Raw genomic sequence first — 21060 nt, 5'->3', positions numbered from 1 at the left:
GATTGATGCTAAAAGGATGTAAGTTATTAATGTTTGTAGAGCCCCTGAATAAAAATGAAAACACAATCAATGAAGAGAAAATCTCTAATAATTTATTGACCTTCAGTTTCACATTGTGAAAAAAAAAAAAAGGCAGTTTTACAAAACCTCAGAATGAAGTGGCAAACAGGCAGACATAACGTAGACATTTTACTTCGACTTATCCAGTTTTTTATACAAGAACCACATATTCAATAGTCAAGGGAGGGATATTATTCAGCTCTAATCACTCTTATTCAGACAGGTGTCAGACCCAGAGAAAAGGGCCTGCACAATTATACCAGAAGTGGAAGGCTGCCCTTTGTTATCTGTTTCTACAGCAACCAGTCCACAAAATAATAAAAAGAACCTTCTCCGTCTTATGCCAAGGTTTTTGTGTGCACTGTGCTGTGAATTGCATTTGCTTCAAAGTGTGGGATGTTTCACAGGGCTGGAATGGTCAAGTAGCAAGCCAGAATTCCCACATTAATTCAAAGAGCGGGAGCTGAGAACAGTTCCCCCCGCAGGGCCAGAGGCCCACCCTCACTGCGGCTTCCTTCAGCCTCCACAGAGTAATTAATAGAGGATCCAAGGACAGACCACAACTTTGAAACAGCTGCAGCAAATTCATCCTGCTTTCTGAAGCTGTGCAGTGACACAAGACACATCAGCCAGCTTTGCATCATAAGCTACACGACTATCAATGCAGCAATGTAGAAATGGTGAATGTTCAGCAAGTCATGAGGCTAAGCTGGGAGAGAGATGAAGAAAGGGACATTTGCATTGCTAAGAAGATATGGAAGAAAGAGTGAATGAATGATGGAAATGACTCATTTTTTTATTCCAACAAATCAATATTTGGGTCCAAAGAGAACATATTTTAAACATGAATGTAGAGTGCCGTTTCTATCCAACCACTATGAGGTTTTCAAGAGAAAAAGGGAAAAAAAATAAACAGTAAGCATCTGAACACCCCCTGGACAATACAAATACACTCAGCAAAAACCCACAATGCAAATGTTGTCATTAAGAATCCACTTTCTGAAATAACTGCAATGTGAAAAAGAATAAGGGTAGTAGCTAATTCAAGTTTTTGGTCTCTTCAGAGACCTCTGGACATTCATGGGGTTGGTATGGCTTAACAACACCAAAAACCACCACAGGGCATGTTTTAGTAAGCAAGCATTCCAAACTATCTAGGAATGTATTAGAAATGATTCAAAAAACAGAACCAAAATGACTTCAAATTCTTTAGTGTCTGTGGGTTAGATAGGACACTTCTGGATGCCAAAGGAATTTTTTTAGGGTCTCTCTGTGTGAGAACAAAATTCCATAATACCCAAAGTTAAAGACGATTCTTGGAACTCTGGATATAGAGGAAACCCCACTTTTAGTGGGGGGGGAGGGGGAGGGAAGGAAGCAGTCACTTCCAAGTTTGGCTGGTAAATGAATAACTGTAAATCTTTTAAGTCTTCAAGACTTCAGTCCTTCCAGTCAATGGAACTATGGCAAAACATTCCAACAGGGTAACAAACAAATAAATAAATAAATACACTTTGGACAATGTCTTTTACCTGTCTATGCTCTGTAACACAGGAATCATTCCACATTATTTTCTAGGTGATCAGAAGGCAATGAAAAGAGAAAACTGTAAAAATCACTGGACTTTTTCCAGATTACAGTGGGAGAGACCTAATCAGGTTAATGAAATAATGAAATATGGGGATCATACTTCTTAAAAAACAAAACAAAAAAAGGACATACACATATACATGCAAAGACAGAATCGTACTGAATGACAGTCTGAGAAAAAGTGACTGCCAAGATTTCTTTTTAAAGTACAATTTCAGATTATGTCTTCTAATCCATCTATTTCTGCTGGGTTAAAAAACAAACAAACAAACAAACCACTATCCCCCTGCCCATCCCACCCTTCAGATAAATCCCAAATAGTTACTCCAAAATTTTCCTTTTTTGTGCAACAAAGCACAGCCAAAACCACAAATGTGCAAAACATACAGCCATCCCTACAAGTCCTTACACGTGAAGACAACCACAGGCATTGTTTCAGCATGCAGGCACTGAACAATAAATAGCTAAATCTACAACAAATAACAACAGGGACAGGAAGGTTTTTAAAATTACTCATAAATAGAAAAAGAAAGTTCACAAACCACTGGGGAAGATTTCTCAACTTTCCCACTGCTCAAAAAAACCTTCTTTGTGAATCCCCTCACTTCTCCCTACCACCTCCCCCACCCTCCATCCCCCACCCCACCCCCCGCCCCTCACCCCATGGAAACATTCTCTGAAGACACGGCAGCACGACACAATATTCTACATAACGGATGCTCTCGGCTCTACTATTGTCCTCAGCACCCAGAGTGCTCCTGGACTTGTGCAGTTTACACAGCCAGCATCCCTTTTTGCTCTGAATGCCAGGACGCTGCTCAGAATCCAGCCGGCCTCCACCGCAGCTGGTGCTGAGTCTTCAGACTGGCTCCTCCAAGAGAGGTGACAACCATTTCAAATTTGACACATAAATGGTGGAGTCCATGGAAATCAAGAGCTGAACATGGCACAGCTAGGGAAAAGGCCAGGCTTTCTTCTCCCTCTGAAGGGCTGATTAACGCTGACATTAATCCACAATTACTAGACAAGGACTAGATCACAGGTCCATTCATTCATATTTAAACCATGTGCTACTTGCACTGAGAATCTTTACCTCCCCCCTCCCCCCCCCCTCCCCTTTCCTTCATGACCAGGATAGATCATTTACAAGGTGCAGTATAATTTATTTGAGTCCAGAACAACTTTTTTTCTTCTTCTTCATTAAATTCGGCTTCTCCAAAGTCTAGGTCCCACAGTTGTTTCGCCATGGAATAAACTACAACAGAGAATTGGGGGAAGGGAGAGGGGAAAGAATACATAAAAAGACTTGGTTAATAACATACAACAGAATGTTTGCATTAGAAATCTCAAAATAAACGAGAACCCTATTTTGAATTGGCTGACATTACTTCTATGCTCCTCTATAATGATTAAATTGTAAGTAGACAGAATAAATGTATTACAATTGGAACAATCCATTGCGTTGTCAAATAATGTTTCTGTGTCTAGCATATGACTATCACTAAAACAGGAAAACCACGTCCTCCCTCTTGGTCTCCTTTTTACTCATTTCCTAAAAATGGGACATGATACTCAAGTCTGGATTTTTGCCTTTTTCGTTATGATTAAATTTATATTTGTTTTTCAGGTTTTATCTTCTTCTAATATAAAATTATAAGGAATAATCCACCTTCATAGTTAAATAAGTTAAATGTAGCCTGGCAGTGGGGGGAGGTCAGGAGAAAAGGGGGAGGTTTCCCATATTAGGAACCCTGGGCTATTCACCATAGAAAATTCCAAATTAAATTTATTCACCATATAGAAAAGCAGACATATTAATAATCCCCATACTTAAAGCATCTCTGCTATTCATTATGGCAGAATTCAGTCTCATTTCTCTTCACATGAAAATATATACTGCCTCTACAACCCAAGGCTGGATGGAATTTGTTCTCCAAGTCAGTTATTCAGTACTCATAAGAAGACAGCTCTGGGATGCCAACATTTTGATCACCATATCCATATGTGGAAGTATCAAGGAGACAGTGTAAAGTTAAAATATGACCATGGAGCCTTTTCATTTTCCCAGAAGTCACCAGCCTTTTCAAGGCATGGGGATCATGATTCTTCCCAGGCTTCTTTGATTCTTCCAGGCTTAAGGTCAGTTTTTTTTACTATAGTTGTCTATATGCAGCTTGGTTATTGGTGGTTTCTGCCTGTAAAATCATTTGTCCTTTTTTCCTGTCTATGTGCATTGGATGGAAAGAAGGAGGGTCCACTGGAAAGTTGTACTCCAAATTTTTTTTTTAAGAGAAAAAAGAGAGTAAACTTGAAATTATCCTTCTAAACTTCCTTTGAATTTTTACTTTTGTGGGTTTCAAAGTCTAGCTTGTTTCCTCAGGGTTGGGTGAGCTTTAGGGGGAAGTTTGGGGGGGAGGGCTGTTGGCGGTTTCATAATGGGTGACAAACACTCAAGACATTCTTTAGAATACTTTGTCATTCCCCCTGCCTCTTTGTAATGTATATATCAATACTAAACCAAAAGAATGTTTTTTATACAAGTATAAAGTTTCAAAAAGTTATATCTCAAGCAAGGGAAAAAAAAACCCCAACACTAAAAATCTCAAGTTTGAGAGGAGAGCTAAGGCCAACCAAAATCTTTCTAAGTGCTGTTATCAAACTGGGGCCACACAGCATCATGAAAACAGAGGCTAATCAGAAGTAATTTCCTTCTTGTCCCTCCCACCCACTGACAGAACAGCAGGAGACAGCAGAAATCCCCTTGGTGGATGAGCTTGTAGACCTAGGAAAACTACTTGTTAACACTATTTTAATTCAGCTATCTTACACATTTGGGAAGCTCAAATAATGGTCTCTAAGAGGTTTCTGCAATTAGGAGAAATATTTAAGGCTGGGGTAGACCACACAGAGATACTTTTAAATAACACTTCATTGAGTTGAGTGTTCTAACACTATCTTATATGCTATAAACTTTTGGAAGGCTCAATCAACATTTTTCCTGGCAGAATCTTGAAAAGGTTCACTTTGATCATATCTACCACGGCTTCTAGTTACAGGGAGCTGGCTGAAGTACCAAGAGCCTTGTCAAACATTGGATTTCAGATGGATAGGTCTCCTGTTGGTAGCACCAAGAGTATGAGAGGAAGCTGTCTCACACCTCAGCTAATACTTATTTGCCCTCCTTTTTAAAAAGTCAGGAAATGCACGATTAGTTCTGAACAGCCATCATCTGTCAGGTCAACTCAAACGTTGGCTAATGTTTTAATCAAGGTAAAACTGGGGTCAATGAAGTATCATATTCTTCTGAAAAAGATAAGTCTCAGACCTGCTGATGGCCAGTTTCACAAATTCAGTTTCAACAAACTTAGACAATCAATGTTAGAACTGAAAAGTTCAGAACAACTAATTTAGAATCTTATGGTATTGCAGATCTGGGGCCTAAAGGTCATCTAATCTACCCCTGTCATTTAACAGATATGGAAACTGAGGCCCAGAGAAGCTAAGGAGCTTACCAAAACCATCTAAGTGCTTTTAATCCTCTTGCAGCATACTTTCTATTATACCATACTTGTTTCTTTCCTTTCTTTCACTCTAACTATGGAGAAACTTAGACATAGGAAAATAAAATAATAACTAGTTGATGGCAAGTCTGCCCCTAGAAACCAGACCTCCTGAATCCTAGTCTCATCTTTTATTACCTTCTCCAAGGTAATAAAAGTCTATCTATTATACTGTTTGCTCCAAGTGGCAATTGGTGACTCATTTTAGTTCTACAGCCTGTCAATAAGAACATAATCCCAGTGGGCAAATCACTCAAGGTTGTTTGCCTCAATTTCCTCATCTGTAAAATGGGGGCAATAATAGCATCTATCTTACAGAGATGTTCTGAGTATCAATTGGAATAATATTTGTAAAAGCACTTGCAAGGCACATAGTAAGCATTATAACAAACATTAGCTGTTTTCAGGTTCTTTTCAGCCTCATACAGTCCATGAGTTTAAGATTATAAATCAATAGAAGAGACCATGAGCTATATATAGTGAAGGGTGTCTAGTGGGACCTATTGATCCCCATGCAGATAGCATGCTCTTCACTAACACACAATTTGGCACTTTGTTAATTGATGCTTTTGCCCAGGCTTTCCTTTATAACCTGCTTTATGTTGAATCATGGATTCACATCTCCAAATGAAATTACCACTTTCAGAGCATTTGTTTATTCAGGATTACTGAGATGCATCAAAGCTGCAAAAACCAGTCTGGTTTGTAACTCTGTTCCCCTTGCCTCTTCATGGGGAAAAAAATTAGTTCTTGTTGCTCCCTCCTGCCCTGAAGGAGATTTGATTTAGGGGTACAGAAAAACTACTGTTTTACAAACCATCATGGATTCATTTCAAAAGATGACAGTTTAAGAAAGAAGGGAAGCGGAAGGCCACATCTAGAGTAGTGTATTACAGTATGCTGGAGAAAAAAAAAACAAAAATAAAAAAACTTGATCCTTGAGCTCAATGGGGAAAAGGACCTTTCTGCTTAGTTCCCTCCACTGCACACATTAAATTTTCCTTTGAAGTCTCCTCCACGTGCTGTTAGGTTAAGACAGGCTAGGAAAACAGAGCCAAAAACCTCTAACAACTGAGCAGGTCTTGATCGTGGATTCTCCAGAGGAGGAAGCCCTTTTTCTCCCCCTTCTTCTTAGTACTAAGGCCATGAATCACCAAAACAAGTTAACACATTCTGGGCTCCTTGCTACAGTTGTTACACACAATTTAATGATTCCTGAGGCAAAATGTGAACACGCTTCCCAACAAACAGCAGAACTGCTACCACGTTGGGTTTGCTGGGTTTGAGGCCCTGAATTACTTGAGTCAAAAAACATTCTATACTCTTAAGCACAGAAGACAAACTTTATAGACTCAGATATATGACAGAGACCCAACTTCTGTTAGCCTGGACAACATAGAGTCAGCCCGACTGATTAGCTCTGAAAAACGGTAGTGACTTTAGGTGGCCAAAATGTGTTAAGTGTATCAGTGCAAATACAAACTGATAGAATCCAGGTGTGACCTTGCTCACCAAGCACTAGTTTTTTCTCTAAAATAATACTGATGTCAGATTTGAGTTCTAAAAAATGCTTTACAGAGCTGATGAGGCTGTGCCAGTGCTGCTCCCAAATGTTTGGAAGCAATAATGTGGCTTGGTACAAAAGAAAGAGTCTTGGATTTGAAGTCCTTGAGGCCCCAAGTTTAAATCTTGCCTCAGCTACATGGCCTACACATGGGACACTAAGCAAGCCACTTGCGTTTTCTGGACCTCCTTTATAATATATAAATGAACAGAAGTCTGAATAGTTGAATTCTAAAGTCCCTTACAAGTAACTAGTTGGTATAATGCAGGTCTTCCTGACTCCAGGCCTGAGTTCAAATCTAACCTCAGACATGTATTAGCGGTGTGACCTGGTTTTTTTGCCTCAGTTTGCTCGACTGGAAAATGTGGCTACCTCCAAAAGTGGTTGTGAGGATCAAATGAGATGATAGTGCCTGCCTATATCAGGCACATAATATATACGTGGTTTCCTCCTTTCTTCACTCTTTCCAGAGTTACACCTAAAATCTTGTCTATGTCAGAATTGGGGGTGGAAGAACCTTTTACAAAACTTTTTGAAGAGCACCTTGGCATATTAGGGGACTTTAACAAAAAAGAGCTCCTTCGTTCTTCATTTTAAACTTTATAAAACCAAGGAAACGCTATGTACACGTGTATCTTGGGTCACAAAGATCGCTCACCTGATAGTCACCTTCCAACAGCGCATCGGAATTAGGAGGGAAGATGTTTCCAAGTACTGACAAACGCCGTAGGAATGAGAGAGTAGGGGACCGTGGTGATGCTGTTCCACACGTCCAAGGTCGGATCGTAGCAGTCCAAGGTTTTGCATCTTTGGATACCGAAGTAGCCTCCAACTACATAAAGTTTGTTTCCAGATGCTACCGCGTGGCAGCTCATGCGCTTGGCCGTCACATCTCCCACCTTGGTCCACTGGTATGTCTCACTGTTGAACTTATACGCTGAGCACGCAGAGAATTCGGTGTCTCCACCCATAATAAAAATCTGGTTGCCCAGCACAGCTGCCGCCGTGTACCGCCAGGGCTGAGGGCAAGTGGCTGGAACTGTCCATCGGTTCTCACACTGGTCGTAACACTGGACTTTGGGCAGCTTGTCGTGGCTGACGCTGGTCCCGCCGAAAGCAAATAACTTCAGTTTGGCACTCACCACGGCGGCGTTGCTCACGCCTTCTCGGAGTGGGGCAACCATCGTCCATTTGTTGGTCACGGGGTCATACTGTTCTACTTGCTTTAATGAGACAGATGGGGAAGCTGGCAGGCAACCAGTGGCTGCTGTATGTCCGCCGACTACATAGAGACAGTGCTTGAGTTCGGCAGAACCATGACCAAACCTGGCCACCAGCATGGGGGCCGCTTTCGACCATTCTTCATGAAGAGTGTCATAGACCCAGACGTCTTTGGAGACCCCGTTCTCTGACCCCCGCCCACCGGTGATATACACTTTGCATCCGATTGCACAAGCACTGAACTCTTTCCTCGGGCTGGGGATGTCTGCCTTGGGGATGATCTCCTTCGCTTTTTGGTCCACGAGGTACAGTTTGTCACACATGAAGGTCTGCCCTCCCAGGAGGAAAAGGGCATGGCCGGTTTTGCGAGGCCGAGCACAAAGGCTGGTGACGACGCCGTCGTTCTGCAAGATTTTCAATTTGCATCTTATCGCCTCTTCCACAATCTCTTTGCTTTTCCTCTGTTTGGTGATGAGCTCTTCCATGGCTACGTTTTCCATGAGATAGATGGCTGGCAAGAGAGCCAGCCTCACGGTCTGCAGCAGCTCGGGAAGGTAGCAGTGGCGCTTGCTCAAGTCGTAGCTGATCCAGTTAATAGCAGACTCGTACACCAGCCGTTCATCTTCAGTCTCCAGCTCCTCGCTGGACAGGAGCTGGACCACCATGTCCTGGGGCAGCTGAAGGAAATCTTCATTTTTACTGATGGTCTGGAAGTTGCTGAGGCACATCCTCCAGGAGAGTTCGTAGAGTTTGGTGCACTGGTGGGCGTCAGACAGCAGCAGCATCCCGAGGCAGTTGGTGGGATGGAGATTCTTTTCAAGGAACTCCGCACAAGCGTCTCGGATGTCCTGGAATTCTAACATGTCTCCAGCCTCCAGGAGGGATTCTGCATTCTCCTCATTGATGATGACTCGGGAGGAATAGGCGTAATCAAGGAGCAGCTCCAAGACTTCGGGATGGATAGAGTTGTCAAAGTTGACTTCACTGGACTGGCTCTCCTTGAGACCACCACTAAACATGGCTTCAAAGTAGCGACTGCACGCAGCCAAAACGGCTCTGTGGCAAGGGAAAGTCCTGTTTCCTGCATGTAGAAGGACATCTGTAAAGAGCCGCTGCTGGCGCAAAAGATTCAGGTGTGTGAGGACGCTGTCCGCATACGAGGATTTGTGGAACAGATATATATTAATTGAGCCAGTACTGGCCCGAGATTTGCGATTTTCATGCATGCTGACTGACATTTTTCTCTTCCCTCCTAAAAAAACAAAGAAATATTAAATAAAGTTAAGGTGGTACTCAAACAGGGCTACATCTTTCCAGACAAAGAAAATAGAAACCTTATTCTGTTTACTCTGCTGAGTAATGTTCTGAGTAGTATAGAGCCAGTATGGTATCAAGACAGAGACAATTAACTGTGAAGAAAGGCATTCATTTCAATAGTTTTTCTCTGGTGAGTTGCTTGAGCTATAGGCTGTTAAAATCATTGCTCAAGAGCAGGTTCATCTTGGAAAACCTGATCTCCAACTTTCATGATATTTATAAAGTACTTTGCCAATGTAAGTCAGCAAAAAGAAAATGGGAGGGAGAGACCTCATTCTCACACCTCCCTGTCCTAGTCCAGCTGATTCACTGTACATAGACTTAAATAAGTCAGTCTTCTTGGTTTTAATAATACTAGGACAAAGTATTAACCTAATACCTTATGCAACATAAAACTCTTATATGAAACAAACACCTACTAATTAAGTTCATCAAGGATTCCTTTAGTAAGACTAGATTTTCCTGTGCCAAGTGCAAAAGATAAGATTAGCTGAAAGTGAAGGACCTTTTAACCCAGCACAACTCCAAGAATACCCCCAATATATAACGATTAAGTGTAGTTCAGCAAAAACATTATGAAAAGGCAGATTAAAACTTGGTCCAAGTTAGGGGGAATTATAAAGACAGTGGGTATTTAGTTCAACCCTCTCATTTTACAGATGAGGAAAAGGAGGTCTAAAAAACTTAAGTTATTTGTCCAAGGTCACTCAGATACCCAAGGTCATGCAGTTAAGCAACAAAACCAGAAATTGAACTCAAATCTATTGATTTTCTTTATTGCTATTTATCATCACTTGCTTGCAGGTCTGTGAAATTTTTCAAATTCTAGTTATAGAATAATATTTTTCATTCAAAAATAATTATTATACATTCATATATTGCTTTACACTTTCAAATATCATTTGCTTTGTCTTTCTGGTTCTCAAGTTTCACATCTATAAAATGTCCAAGGGACAGAAGTTACAAAATGGGAGGAATTACATGATTTATCTCTAAGGGTTTACCCCAGCCCCCAGCTTCTAACATTTTGTTGATTCTGTAATCTTTCTGCTCTGTATCAACTTTCAGAAAATCCAGTTGAAAAAATAAGTCCAACCCTCCCTTCTCCCACCCTTTGCCCCCACCCACCACTACTACCACCATCACCATCATCATTAGGGAGATGTGCTGATTGATGCACCTGCACAAATAGTATATATCCATAGAGAACAGAAAATTCAAACATGACTTTATTACACATAGAAATGAAGCCATCTGTAGAATTTAGGAATTGAATTGAATTTCCTATGCCACAGTATGTTTTAAACAGATTCAGAAGCTAACATCTTTCTCTTTTCCCATTTTAGAACAGAAATCCACAATTTGCCAAAAATCAAGTATTGTATAATTTTTGTAGAACCCCCTACCTTCAGAAGGGAAATTTCAATCACCTCTAATCAATAGCTCTCTGACATCTCCCAAGATAATTAAAAAACTCAAGAATGTGTTTGAAGAAGCACATTATGGTTTATGAGCTCTTAAAGCCAGGAGATAAACAACATGGAAAAAGTATCTTTATCAAAACCTCAGAACATTGGGTTCTGAACTCAAAGAATACAGAAACTTTTTTTCCTTGGCTGTTAAAATGACTTTGCAACTAATATTTTCCCCAAGTAAAATTTCATTCCTGTTCAAGAGTTCAAAGGTATATTTCATGCACAATTAAGGACCAGAATACCAACTTTGCACTTCACTAGAGTACCAAATTTGCACTTCCCCCAGAACTAGCAGCATGTCATAAGCAGAAATAAGACAGGTGCATGGCATGCCTTTGACATAATAAGCAGCATAACATAAGGTTATGCAACCTGTATTCTTTATTTTGGAATGTAATCTCTTGTTGTGAATAAACATCCCTTAATATAAATCAAAAAGAGGCCCACAGCTTTGGTCTACCTAGTAATAAAATGACTGCTATGGAAAACAGTGGAACAGGCTGATGTGCATCTATAATTGGGATGTGATGAAATCTGGAAATTAGCTGAAGTAGCTACTTAAATGCATGCAACTCTTTTGCTGTTCTCTTACAGATCATTTTATCAGTGTCCAGAACGAAGGGAAGCAAATCTGCTTATTTTCATGGTGTGCTCTACTGGTACTTTAAACATTACAGTTATTTTCATGGGAAGACTACATTTTAAACACTTTGAGGAAGGATTTGAAATCAAGGGCAAAGAGTTTTAACCAGTAAATTATCACAAATTAAAAACTGAGACTTGCTGTAACCCTAAAATGACAAACCATCCTTTAAAAAAACTTATTACCTAAACTAACTTAAAACACATACCTAGACAAGAGCCTAGGGAAAATGTGCATGTCTCCAATGAACAAGAACCTGCACAGACTGTAAGAGCTCAGTTACCAAAACAATAGCATGTTCCAAGCTAGATAAAACGCAAATAGTCTCAAATTCCACAAGAAGCCAGAATTTTTATTTTTCCCCTGGAATAGCTAGGTTTAGCCAGAAAGGGCTAGAACTGCCTATATATTAATATAGGAAAGTCCAGTACGTCACATGCATTTCTCTGAGACAGGGAATTAAGCAGTTTCCTAGAAAATAAGGAATTTATGAATGATTCAGAGGCTGAATTTGAATCCAGATCCTCCTGACTTCTAGGATACCTCTATCTAGATAAATAAATTCTACTTGGGATTCTTAGAACTTCCATTCATATATCTCTTCCGGAGACTTCAAAATATGAGATCACTTAATAAAACATCTTTATTTTCCCACATTTTTGTCAGTTTCCCAGATTTACATAGGGAACTTTACTAGATCAATCCCCTTGACTACTTTACATTACACATAACACATATCTATACAAAAATTCAATTGTCCTTTAAATAATCTGAATTTAAATTCTGCCAGTGTCATCTGGCCCTAAGTGAAAACTTTTAAGATCAAATAAAACTGCCAATTCCCTCATTTCCATTTTCTTGCTTTGAATTACACCAACAACAGAAGAGACATAATCAATAAGATCATCTTTAACAATAAAATTAGCCAAATTCCCTCAGGACCTTTTTATAATACTCAGAAAAGTAATTTACATGCAAAATATGCAGTCAGAATAATGCACAGACACTGAATCTTGCATTTCCAAAGAAAGTTGGGAAACCCTTCTATTACCTTCCATTCACTTTTCAAAAGGTGGTTGTCAAAGTAACTTCAACTCAATGGATTTAACTCTGCCACTAAATACTCAGCATTGTAAAAGGAATCTGGTCTTACTTTTAATGGATTTTTTAATGTTTCAAAATGGAGATCATACCTCGGTCAAATCAAAATTAAGTGAATTTCCTCAGGAACTGGCTCATTAATTATGCTTAGAAAACAACATGACAGACCTTGATACGAACAGCTTTTAATTACAAAGCCATAATATCTATGAAAGCTGTAATGATACCATGAGAACACTTAATATTTTTTTTTCAAGAAATGCGCCAGCGTTAGTACTTGGCTAATCAGGTCGTGTTCTGCACCTTGGAGGAAGTATCCACAGGGATGAGATCACAGACCCATTGAAAGACTGAACTATTTTAGTCGGTGCAAGAAAAGTAAATTTCAAATTGTTTGCTGACAATTTCACCGTTTCATCTCCTGCGGCCCGCCTACTTTCTTTGAAATTAAAAACCCGAGAGAACGCCAAATACCTGCACTGGGGGGGAGGGAAGGACTAAACCACCAATTAATCTTTTATAAACTCAGTGTGAGTCTTATCCACTCAAGAAGGACATTTCACAGAGAATAAAGACTATCTATGTCGGCAAGCCTTAACCTTCTCATGATGGAGGTAGAGTGCAATCCCAGAAACAATTGGCTCTCTCTCTCTCTCTCTCAGGAGGAAGGATGCTCGCTGCAGCAGGAAGCTCGTGAGAGAGCTGGCTGACATCAATTGCACAGTTAAGAGAGTCTTTGGGGGCAGGGATCAAGTTAGCAAGACCACCGAGATGGCGCTGCTCTCTCCTCTCCGCATCCCTCCTCCCCCGCTTCCTGCACAGTCTTAGCCGGTATTTCTTAGAGAAGATGCAGCTCCTATGGAGATGCTACCTTCTGGAAACCGAAGCCCAAGCTCCTGTGGTCAGGTGAAGGCAAAGCCTGCACTCGGCTGGCTTTCTAAGGGGGGCGGCGACTCTAACCCGGCTCGGAGCTCCCAGCTCCTTCACATAGCTTCAGACACACGTGTGCAGCGCGCACACACACACACACACACACACACACACACTCCATTCCGCCCTTCTGTCCCTCCTGGGTACCCCCTGCAAAAAACACACCAAGCGCCGCAACAGGTCGGGGGGCACAGGAAGAAACTTACAGCCGGGGCTGCTTCAGGACTGCCGGGCAGGGCTGGCCTCCAGCCGCACTCGCTCTCGCAGTCACGCCGGGCGGGCTGCCGGCTCAGCTCAGGCCAGGAGTTCGGCGTAGACAGCCGGGGAGGCTTCAGGATCTTAGAACGAAACGGGACTAGTGACGGAGGGGCCGGCCAGCCGGGGCTCGCTGCCTGGGTCTCTGAGCTCGATCCCTGCGCTCCGCTCTCGGAGCCCTCGGCCGGTCCCCAGGCGGCTCTGCCCGAGCCGACCCGGAGAAGCTGAGCCTGCAGAGGCTCGCTCGGTCCGCGTCTCCCGGAGGAAGGGAAGGTCTCTGCGGCTGGCGCTACAGGCGCTGCTGCCGCCGAAGGAGGCGGTCTGTGGGCTCAGGCTGGGGGAGGGAGCAAGAGAGAAAAGGGGCAGAGCAGCGCCGCGCGTCTGCAGGCTGCTGGCTGCAGACTGCTGGCTACTGGCTGCTGCCGCCTCTCTTCCTCCTTTCCTGCAGCCGCCGCCGCCTCCACCTCCTCCTGCTGCTGCTGCTCTCGCAGTCTGGCCCAGCCAGCGCGTGCGGGAAGGTATTTGAGGCGCTGTGGAGTCCAGGAGGGGGGGCCGGGGCCCCTTATGCAAAGAGAGAGTGACACTCCCGAGAGGGAGGCAGTTAGGGAGGGGGCGGAGGAGCGGAGGGAGAGAATTAGCACTAGCAGCCCAGTCGGGGGAGGGCAGGGGGAGGGAGGATGCCGGGAGGAGGAGAAGAGGATACAAGAAAGAACGTTGTCTTCGGACTTATTGAGAATTGGTGGGGAGGGGGAAGGGAAAAGGGGAAGAGAAAGGATGGAGGCTAGGAGTCGTATGGCAAAGAAGAGAACAAAAGCGGGCACCGTGTACCTCCAAGCGTCTTCCTTCCCCACCCCCACTCCGGGCTTGCCGGAGAGCCCTACGAGAAAAGAGATAAATTAAATTAATTCGATTAGAGAAGTATTATCGCTGCTCTCCCCCAGCCTGCGTACTAGATGGCACCGAAGGTATTTGCCAAGTGAACGGACTGGCAGGGGATGCGCTGAAACAGTTGCTCTACCCGATCCTTCCAGTGCCAGAATAGGAGGGAAACCCATACAGTTTCCTCAAATACCTTTCCGGACCGAGAGAGAGAGAGAGAGAGAGAGAAGTGGAGGTGGGGATGTGGGGTCTCCCCACTGAAAGGGAAGAAATTAAAGGAAGGTGAGGGGCAAGTTGGAATCAGTCATTAGTCCTTTATGTAAATAGTTCCTGGAGTGTCCAGAGGGGACATCGAAAGGGGGTGCTAGGAAAGGGCACAGAAAACACTAGTATTGGGGCATCTTGGTGCTGAGAGCCCTATGTTGCAGGAAAAGGAAGAGAGGCTCGGCTTTCCCGGGGAAGCCGCATCTTATGCTAGCTAGGAACATGGGTTCATCGGTTGGCAAAGTAGCGGGGACAAGAAGTCAAAAATTGAATCTACTCTGTGTACGTATTCCCGAACTCCCGAGGAAACGCGCTAGCGGTAAATCACACCGCCCGACCCAGCTCCGGCCGTTCCGAGCGCTCTCCCCAAAGTCTCTGAGAGTAGCTGCAGCCTCTAGTGTGGGGTCTGGGCTTCGGCGCAAACCACGTGCTTCGCAGCCAATCACCGGGGCTGCGAGATTCAAAGCATCCTCCTCCAAGGAGCCGCCGGCTCCTCCGAAAGAACTGCTTTTTATCTGCCCCGATAGAACCTGCTGCGCTTTAATTGCCCTTTCTGATGACTTGTGCCCTTTCGGTTTTTATCGCTTGATGCTGTTAGTTTGGGGTACAATAAAAATAATGCAGCAGAGCAGTTTTTGCTTCTCCGGCATGCCGGGAGAAGGGAAACATTTTAAAAGTAAAGCTGTTTAAAGACATTATTTCAGTAACGAATTTCCTCAGTCCTTATTAGGCTCTACTTTGATATTAAAACGAGAACTTTGCATTTCCACTAGGGAAATAAGGTGTCAATTTAAAATTCAACAGCTAAGGATCTTAAATTCCTAGGACAATCAATTACTTCATTTTCCAGATGAAGAAACTGAGTCCCAGAGAGACCAAGGGGCAGAACCATGACCAAAAAACGGGAGGAGGAGGAAGGAGATAAGTAGAAGAGGGTATCCTCGTAAGTCCCAGGCTTTCCATTAGAACTGCTTCGACAAGCTACTTGACTGGAAAATAATTCAAGGCTACACAGGAGCATATTCACCCAGTATTTTCCGCTGCCCAGATATTGATTATTGCCTTGCTTTTAGTTCTAGATACACTATTTATTTCACTTCATGATTCTAATCTCACTTGGGTTTGCTCTCATTCATCTCTGGATTTTGGAGTTAGAAATTTCAGCATACAAAGAAGGAGAGTGCCCTCTGAAGTCCTTAGTTAGCATTAAATTTGTGGCGCTTCCTGCTTGATCCTTACAAGGCTATTTCATAATTTAATTTTTGTATGTCCTTCGACCCAGATTACTTCAAAAAGACAGGTATGTGTGTGATGAATTCACAATAGGAACACATCAGCAGAAAATTCAGGGATAGCAGGAGGACAAGAGATGCTGAGAATAAGTTGTCATGCCTTGTTTCTATACAGAAAAAAAAATCATTATAAAGCAAAAACAATGCAAACCAGGACATAAAGACTGGAAAGGCTTAAAATAGAAATTTGTGAATATTACACAGCTACCCATTTAAAAAGCAGACTCTATATCAGAGTTCTTTAGGAAACAGCCAAGATACATAAATTTTGGAAATGTTTTTTCTATCTTTTCTTCACTTGAAAAACTCCTCCTTCTGTTTGAAAAACAGATGTCTTGAAGAACTTGAAGAAAATTGTTGGTAGTAAGGCTATTTTCTGTGGTGGAGAGAGTGATAAACCTGGAGCCTCAAAGAAGTGAATCCTAAATTGAATCCTCCTTGCTAGCTATGTGAACTTGGGCAAGTCACCTTGTCTGAGTCTTAGGGACTGTAATCTCTACATCAAATTTTTGTTATGTCACTCAAATAAATTGATGTATTCAAAACAGTTTATGTCCATTTCTATTATTATTGCATCTCAGCTTTGCCTCTTTCTAGCTGTATGATTTCTAGCAAGTCAGTTAACCCATCTATGCCTCAATTTCCTTATCTGTAAAATGGATATAATTATATTCCCTTATCTCACAAGGTTTTTTGAGGACCAAATCCCAGAGTGCGTATGAAGATCCTTTGCAAACTATACAATACTAAGTCAATGTAATTTACTATGAATTGGTAGATACTTTAGTTCCTAAGCAAGAGAGGCCTTTCTTTCTTTTTTTTTTTTCCTTTTAAGTCAACACCAAAATTCGGGGTGAGGACAGAAAGAAGAGGGGGAGAAAAAGAAAGATGAGCACAAGGGAAGGAGAAAGGGAGTAAAGAAAGGAATAGCATTATTAAATATTTACTGTGTACCAAGCAGAGCGCCAAACATGAAGAAACAGGAGACAATCTCTTTAATCAAGAAATTTATGTTCTAATAGATATAACAAGGAAGACCCAAGATAGATGGGAATTCGTTTCGTTAATTAAAAACAAACTAACAGAAGTATGTTTGTAGCCATTTGTTCAAACTTTCCACATTTGTGGGATCAGAGAGAAAGGATCCAGGTAATCCATTTCTTTATATTTGCACTGGTCTATTTAATGGATGGCTAAGGATGGAGCAATATATTCTAACTTACTTGATAGCTAGGACCAGGAAGTAGAGATCCATTTCCCTACTCTGCCTTCCACCACCTTGTCTATTCTTTCACTTTATTCTATTTTGTATCCTTACTGTGCTTTCCAAGCTTTAAAGAAAACTAACTCTGGATAATATTGAAATGTATTCAGTCCCCATTCCTGTTATACTATATCTGTCCCATGGAGATAAGCAACTTTTAACCTGAGATGGGGAAGGAAGATAGGAAAATGATTATTATTATATTATAAAAACTGAAAAAACTTACACTAGCAAATGGTCCTGGAAGACTTTAAATTTGTAAAATGTGTGTACAACCAGTGGACTCCTACAAACTGCTTGTTCATCTGCTTCAGCAGATGTAAAAGATTTTCAGGTTTTTTTAAGACAGTTTTCTATGTACTATATGCCTAAAAAGTTTGTGGGTTAATATGGGTATAATTATGGTTTCTCAAATTGCATTCTTCCCACAGCCACTATACTCATTCCTCAATTTCAAAGGCAATACATTTTTGCAAAGTGCAAATGAGGTGGTTGCTTATCACCTCATTCACTAAAAAGGAAGTTAGTTAAATCTTTGTGTCTATACAGAGAGAGAGAGAAAGAGAGAGAAACCAGGCAGGCCCTTAACTATATTGTATAACTGAAGTATATTGTATAACTAGATTGTAAACTAGATAAATTGCTATGTGAACATGAGTATCAAACAGTTCCAGAGATGTGGCTTTTGTCTGGATTGTGCCATCATTTTTTGACTGTGTATGTATCTTCAATGTCCACCATCTCAGTTCAAGTGTTTGGGTGCACAGACAATGTATGTTAGCCCTGGGGAAGTTCGATTTACACTCTGACTTAGGACATCAAACTAAGGCCTCATTTTTAATGTTATTAAGCAGCTGTGCTCTTGGCTTTTGCCTCGTTAGGCTCTCCTAACAACATTATTTTGTTAGACTGCAAAATAAACAGCATGGGGTTATGTATTAGCCACCTTCTAATCTAATTTATCTTCATTCTTTCCTAATTTATACTCTGGCTGAATTAATTAGAATGATCTAATTAACACTGTGCCATGGTGGCACCAGGGAAAGGACAACTCAAGGGGATTCAACTCAACAGTCTATCTTTGGGACACACCTGTCTTTTTCTTTCTTCATTATTCAAAGCATGAATGTTCCTATCCATGGCTACTAAAATAGTGTGGTCCTAATTTCATATAGTTCAGGTAGCACAGTTTCCTGATTTTATTCCAAAAGTTGGACTTTGGGTTTTTAGGGGTTTTTTTATTTTGAACATTTGCCCAGGAAGGAAGATGGCAATAATTTTGCATTTCATTTCTAGGTGGGTTAGAATATGTGGACTACATGTGGTCAAACAGCTTAACTCTCCATTTCAGAGAGTAAATCGAGCTGGTATTTTTTCATTGTTTTTATTAGGATGATAAGTTTCTTAAAGACAGGGACTTTCATTTGTGTCTTTGTGTCTTTGCACATGGCAGGAACATGCTTTAAAATGGTGATTGATTGATTGATTGACTAAGCATTGAAATTCATCTTTACAATCAAGATTCCTTGGGGACAAAAGTTCTGATTTTATTTACCCTTTAACAATTTTTGATCCACATTTTAAAAATTATAGTTTGCTTAAAGCAATCACTCCCAATTCTAAATAGCTTGTTTTAATAATCTAGTTGTTGAAATTACAGGGTAGGAAATTGATTGCCATAGCTATTGTTAATTAATTAATACTGTGTAAATACTCACAATAATTCTTGCTAATTTTAGGGGTTCAAAAACCAGTAGAAAAATGATGTCATCAGCAAACATGACACAACTGTACTTATTCATAACTAAATCAAAATTCTTGGATTATGCCAGAATATAGACAAGGCCATCAGCAAAGGCCATCAGCAATAGTCAACATCATTGATATGTGTGTGTATGTGTGTATATGCTCTTGTTGTTCCCTCCATTCCTCCACAAGATGTCTTACTTTAATGATTAATTATATCATGTATTTAAGGGGGAAAGTGCAAATAAATCAGTCAGTCAATAAATACTTATTAAAGTGCCTACTAAATGTCAAGTACTGTGATAAGCTTTGGGGTATACAAAAAGAAGCAAAAGATAATCTCTCCCCTCAGGGAGTGCACAATCTCATTGGGGTGACAACAAGCAAATATGTACAAACAAGATATATAATAATTATAATAGCTAACATTTGAATAGCACCTACTATGTACCAGACAATGTACTAAGCACTTTACAAATATTATCTCATTTGATCCTCACAACAACCCTGGAAGATAGGTACTGTTATTATCACCATTTTACAGATGAAGAAATTGAGGCACATAAATTAAGTGATTTGCCTGAGATTCCGACTAATAAGTGTCTAAGGCCAATTTGAATTCAGGTTTTCCTGACTAAAGGTCCAGCACTCTCTCCAATGTGCCACTTTCCTGCACATTAATATGGGTATAATTATGGTTTCTCAAATGCAGAGAGAGAATATCCTAGGCGTGAGGAACTGCCAGAGAAAAAGCCTGAAGCAGAGATGGAGTGTCTTATTTATATAACAGGAAGAAAGCCAGTGTGATTGAATCAAAGAATACCTCAAGGAATCAAGTGTTTTTACTGGTACTTTGTGAAACTTACCAAGGAATAAAATGACATAAACTTCTTGTGCTATCTCTTCTTCTAGGACCCTTCAATGTACTGAATAAATCATTTATTGTAGATTATAATTTTTAATATTTCTCTATCATATATTACAAATATTTATATAAAAAGTATAAGTATATTATATATATTTACATAATGTCTAATTATTAACCAGAATTCTATTTAGGCATGTAGAATTTAGATACATTAGGGATAAAATTTAGTAGTCCAATATCTTTACAGATGGGGAAGCTGAGGCCTAGTGGGGTTAAGTGATTTGCCTGAGGTCACACAGGTGGTAAATAGCAGAGTAGAGATGTGAACCTTAGTCCTCTGATTCCCAATTCAGCATTCTTTCTATAGGTCAAAGCTTCTTAAATTGTAGGTCTCAATCCCATATGAGATCTCATAACTGAATGTGGGGGTCTCAAAGTTATGATTTTTTATCAGCAAATGTTTGATTTGTATTCCTAGAAACTTGGGATCAAGTAAAAATTCCTTGGAAGAAAAGGAGTTAAAAATGGAAAAAGCTTAATAAGCCCACTATAGATGACTTCAAAGTAGCTTTCCTAAAATGTAGGGTCCTAAAGTATCCTGATCAAGTTGTCATTTCTACCTCTGCTTGATGACTTAATTTAGGTGATACCATTTGCTTTTCTTAACTGAGTTTAAACACTCTCCTGTAGTGTTTATTTGAACCTTCACTCTCTTTTGAACACAGGAAGGTTTAATTAGACTTTGCCATACAACCTGGGAAAAAAGCTGAAAAGAAAAGAAGAAAGTTCACAGTGCTTGACTTTGCCACCCAAAACTGGTAATTTTCTAGCTTCCAATTTCTAGAGGTCATCAGTGATGATGGAGTACATCTTTCCTCTCTCTAACCTGGAATAACTAAGATACCTGGAGGCAGAAAAATGAGAGATCACAAATTTGAAAAGTAGAAGTAATTACACTCAAGAAGGGACAGAGCCAGCAACATGGACAAGAAACTGAATGAAGACATGTGGGTCACTAATTTCTTGATAAG

General features: G+C 40.8%; 1 protein-coding gene across 1 annotated transcript; it reads right to left on the bottom strand.

Annotated features, from left to right (window-relative positions):
- Positions 1-2456: 2456 nt before the first annotated feature.
- ENC1 (ectodermal-neural cortex 1) lies at positions 2457-14197 on the bottom strand. Its single transcript, XM_003759462.4, has 3 exons — positions 13668-14197; positions 7433-9247; positions 2457-2905 (listed from the first exon to the last, which is right to left on the bottom strand). The coding sequence occupies exon 2, from the start codon at positions 9231-9233 to the stop codon at positions 7464-7466; it is 1770 nt and encodes a 589-aa protein (XP_003759510.1). The 5' UTR covers positions 9234-9247; positions 13668-14197; the 3' UTR covers positions 2457-2905; positions 7433-7463.
- Positions 14198-21060: the final 6863 nt, after the last annotated feature.

The sequence above is a fragment of the Sarcophilus harrisii genome, chromosome 1 (assembly GCF_902635505.1).
Source record: "Sarcophilus harrisii chromosome 1, mSarHar1.11, whole genome shotgun sequence".
In the NCBI taxonomy this organism is placed as follows: Eukaryota; Metazoa; Chordata; class Mammalia; order Dasyuromorphia; family Dasyuridae; genus Sarcophilus; species Sarcophilus harrisii.
This window is presented reverse-complemented; position numbering and strand designations above follow the sequence as displayed.

What these genes read in the sequence shown, in the direction of transcription:
- ENC1 (XM_003759462.4), bottom strand. Translation starts at nt 9,233, where the DNA reads ATGTCAGTCAGCATGCATGAAAATCGCAAATCTCGGGCCAGTACTGGC.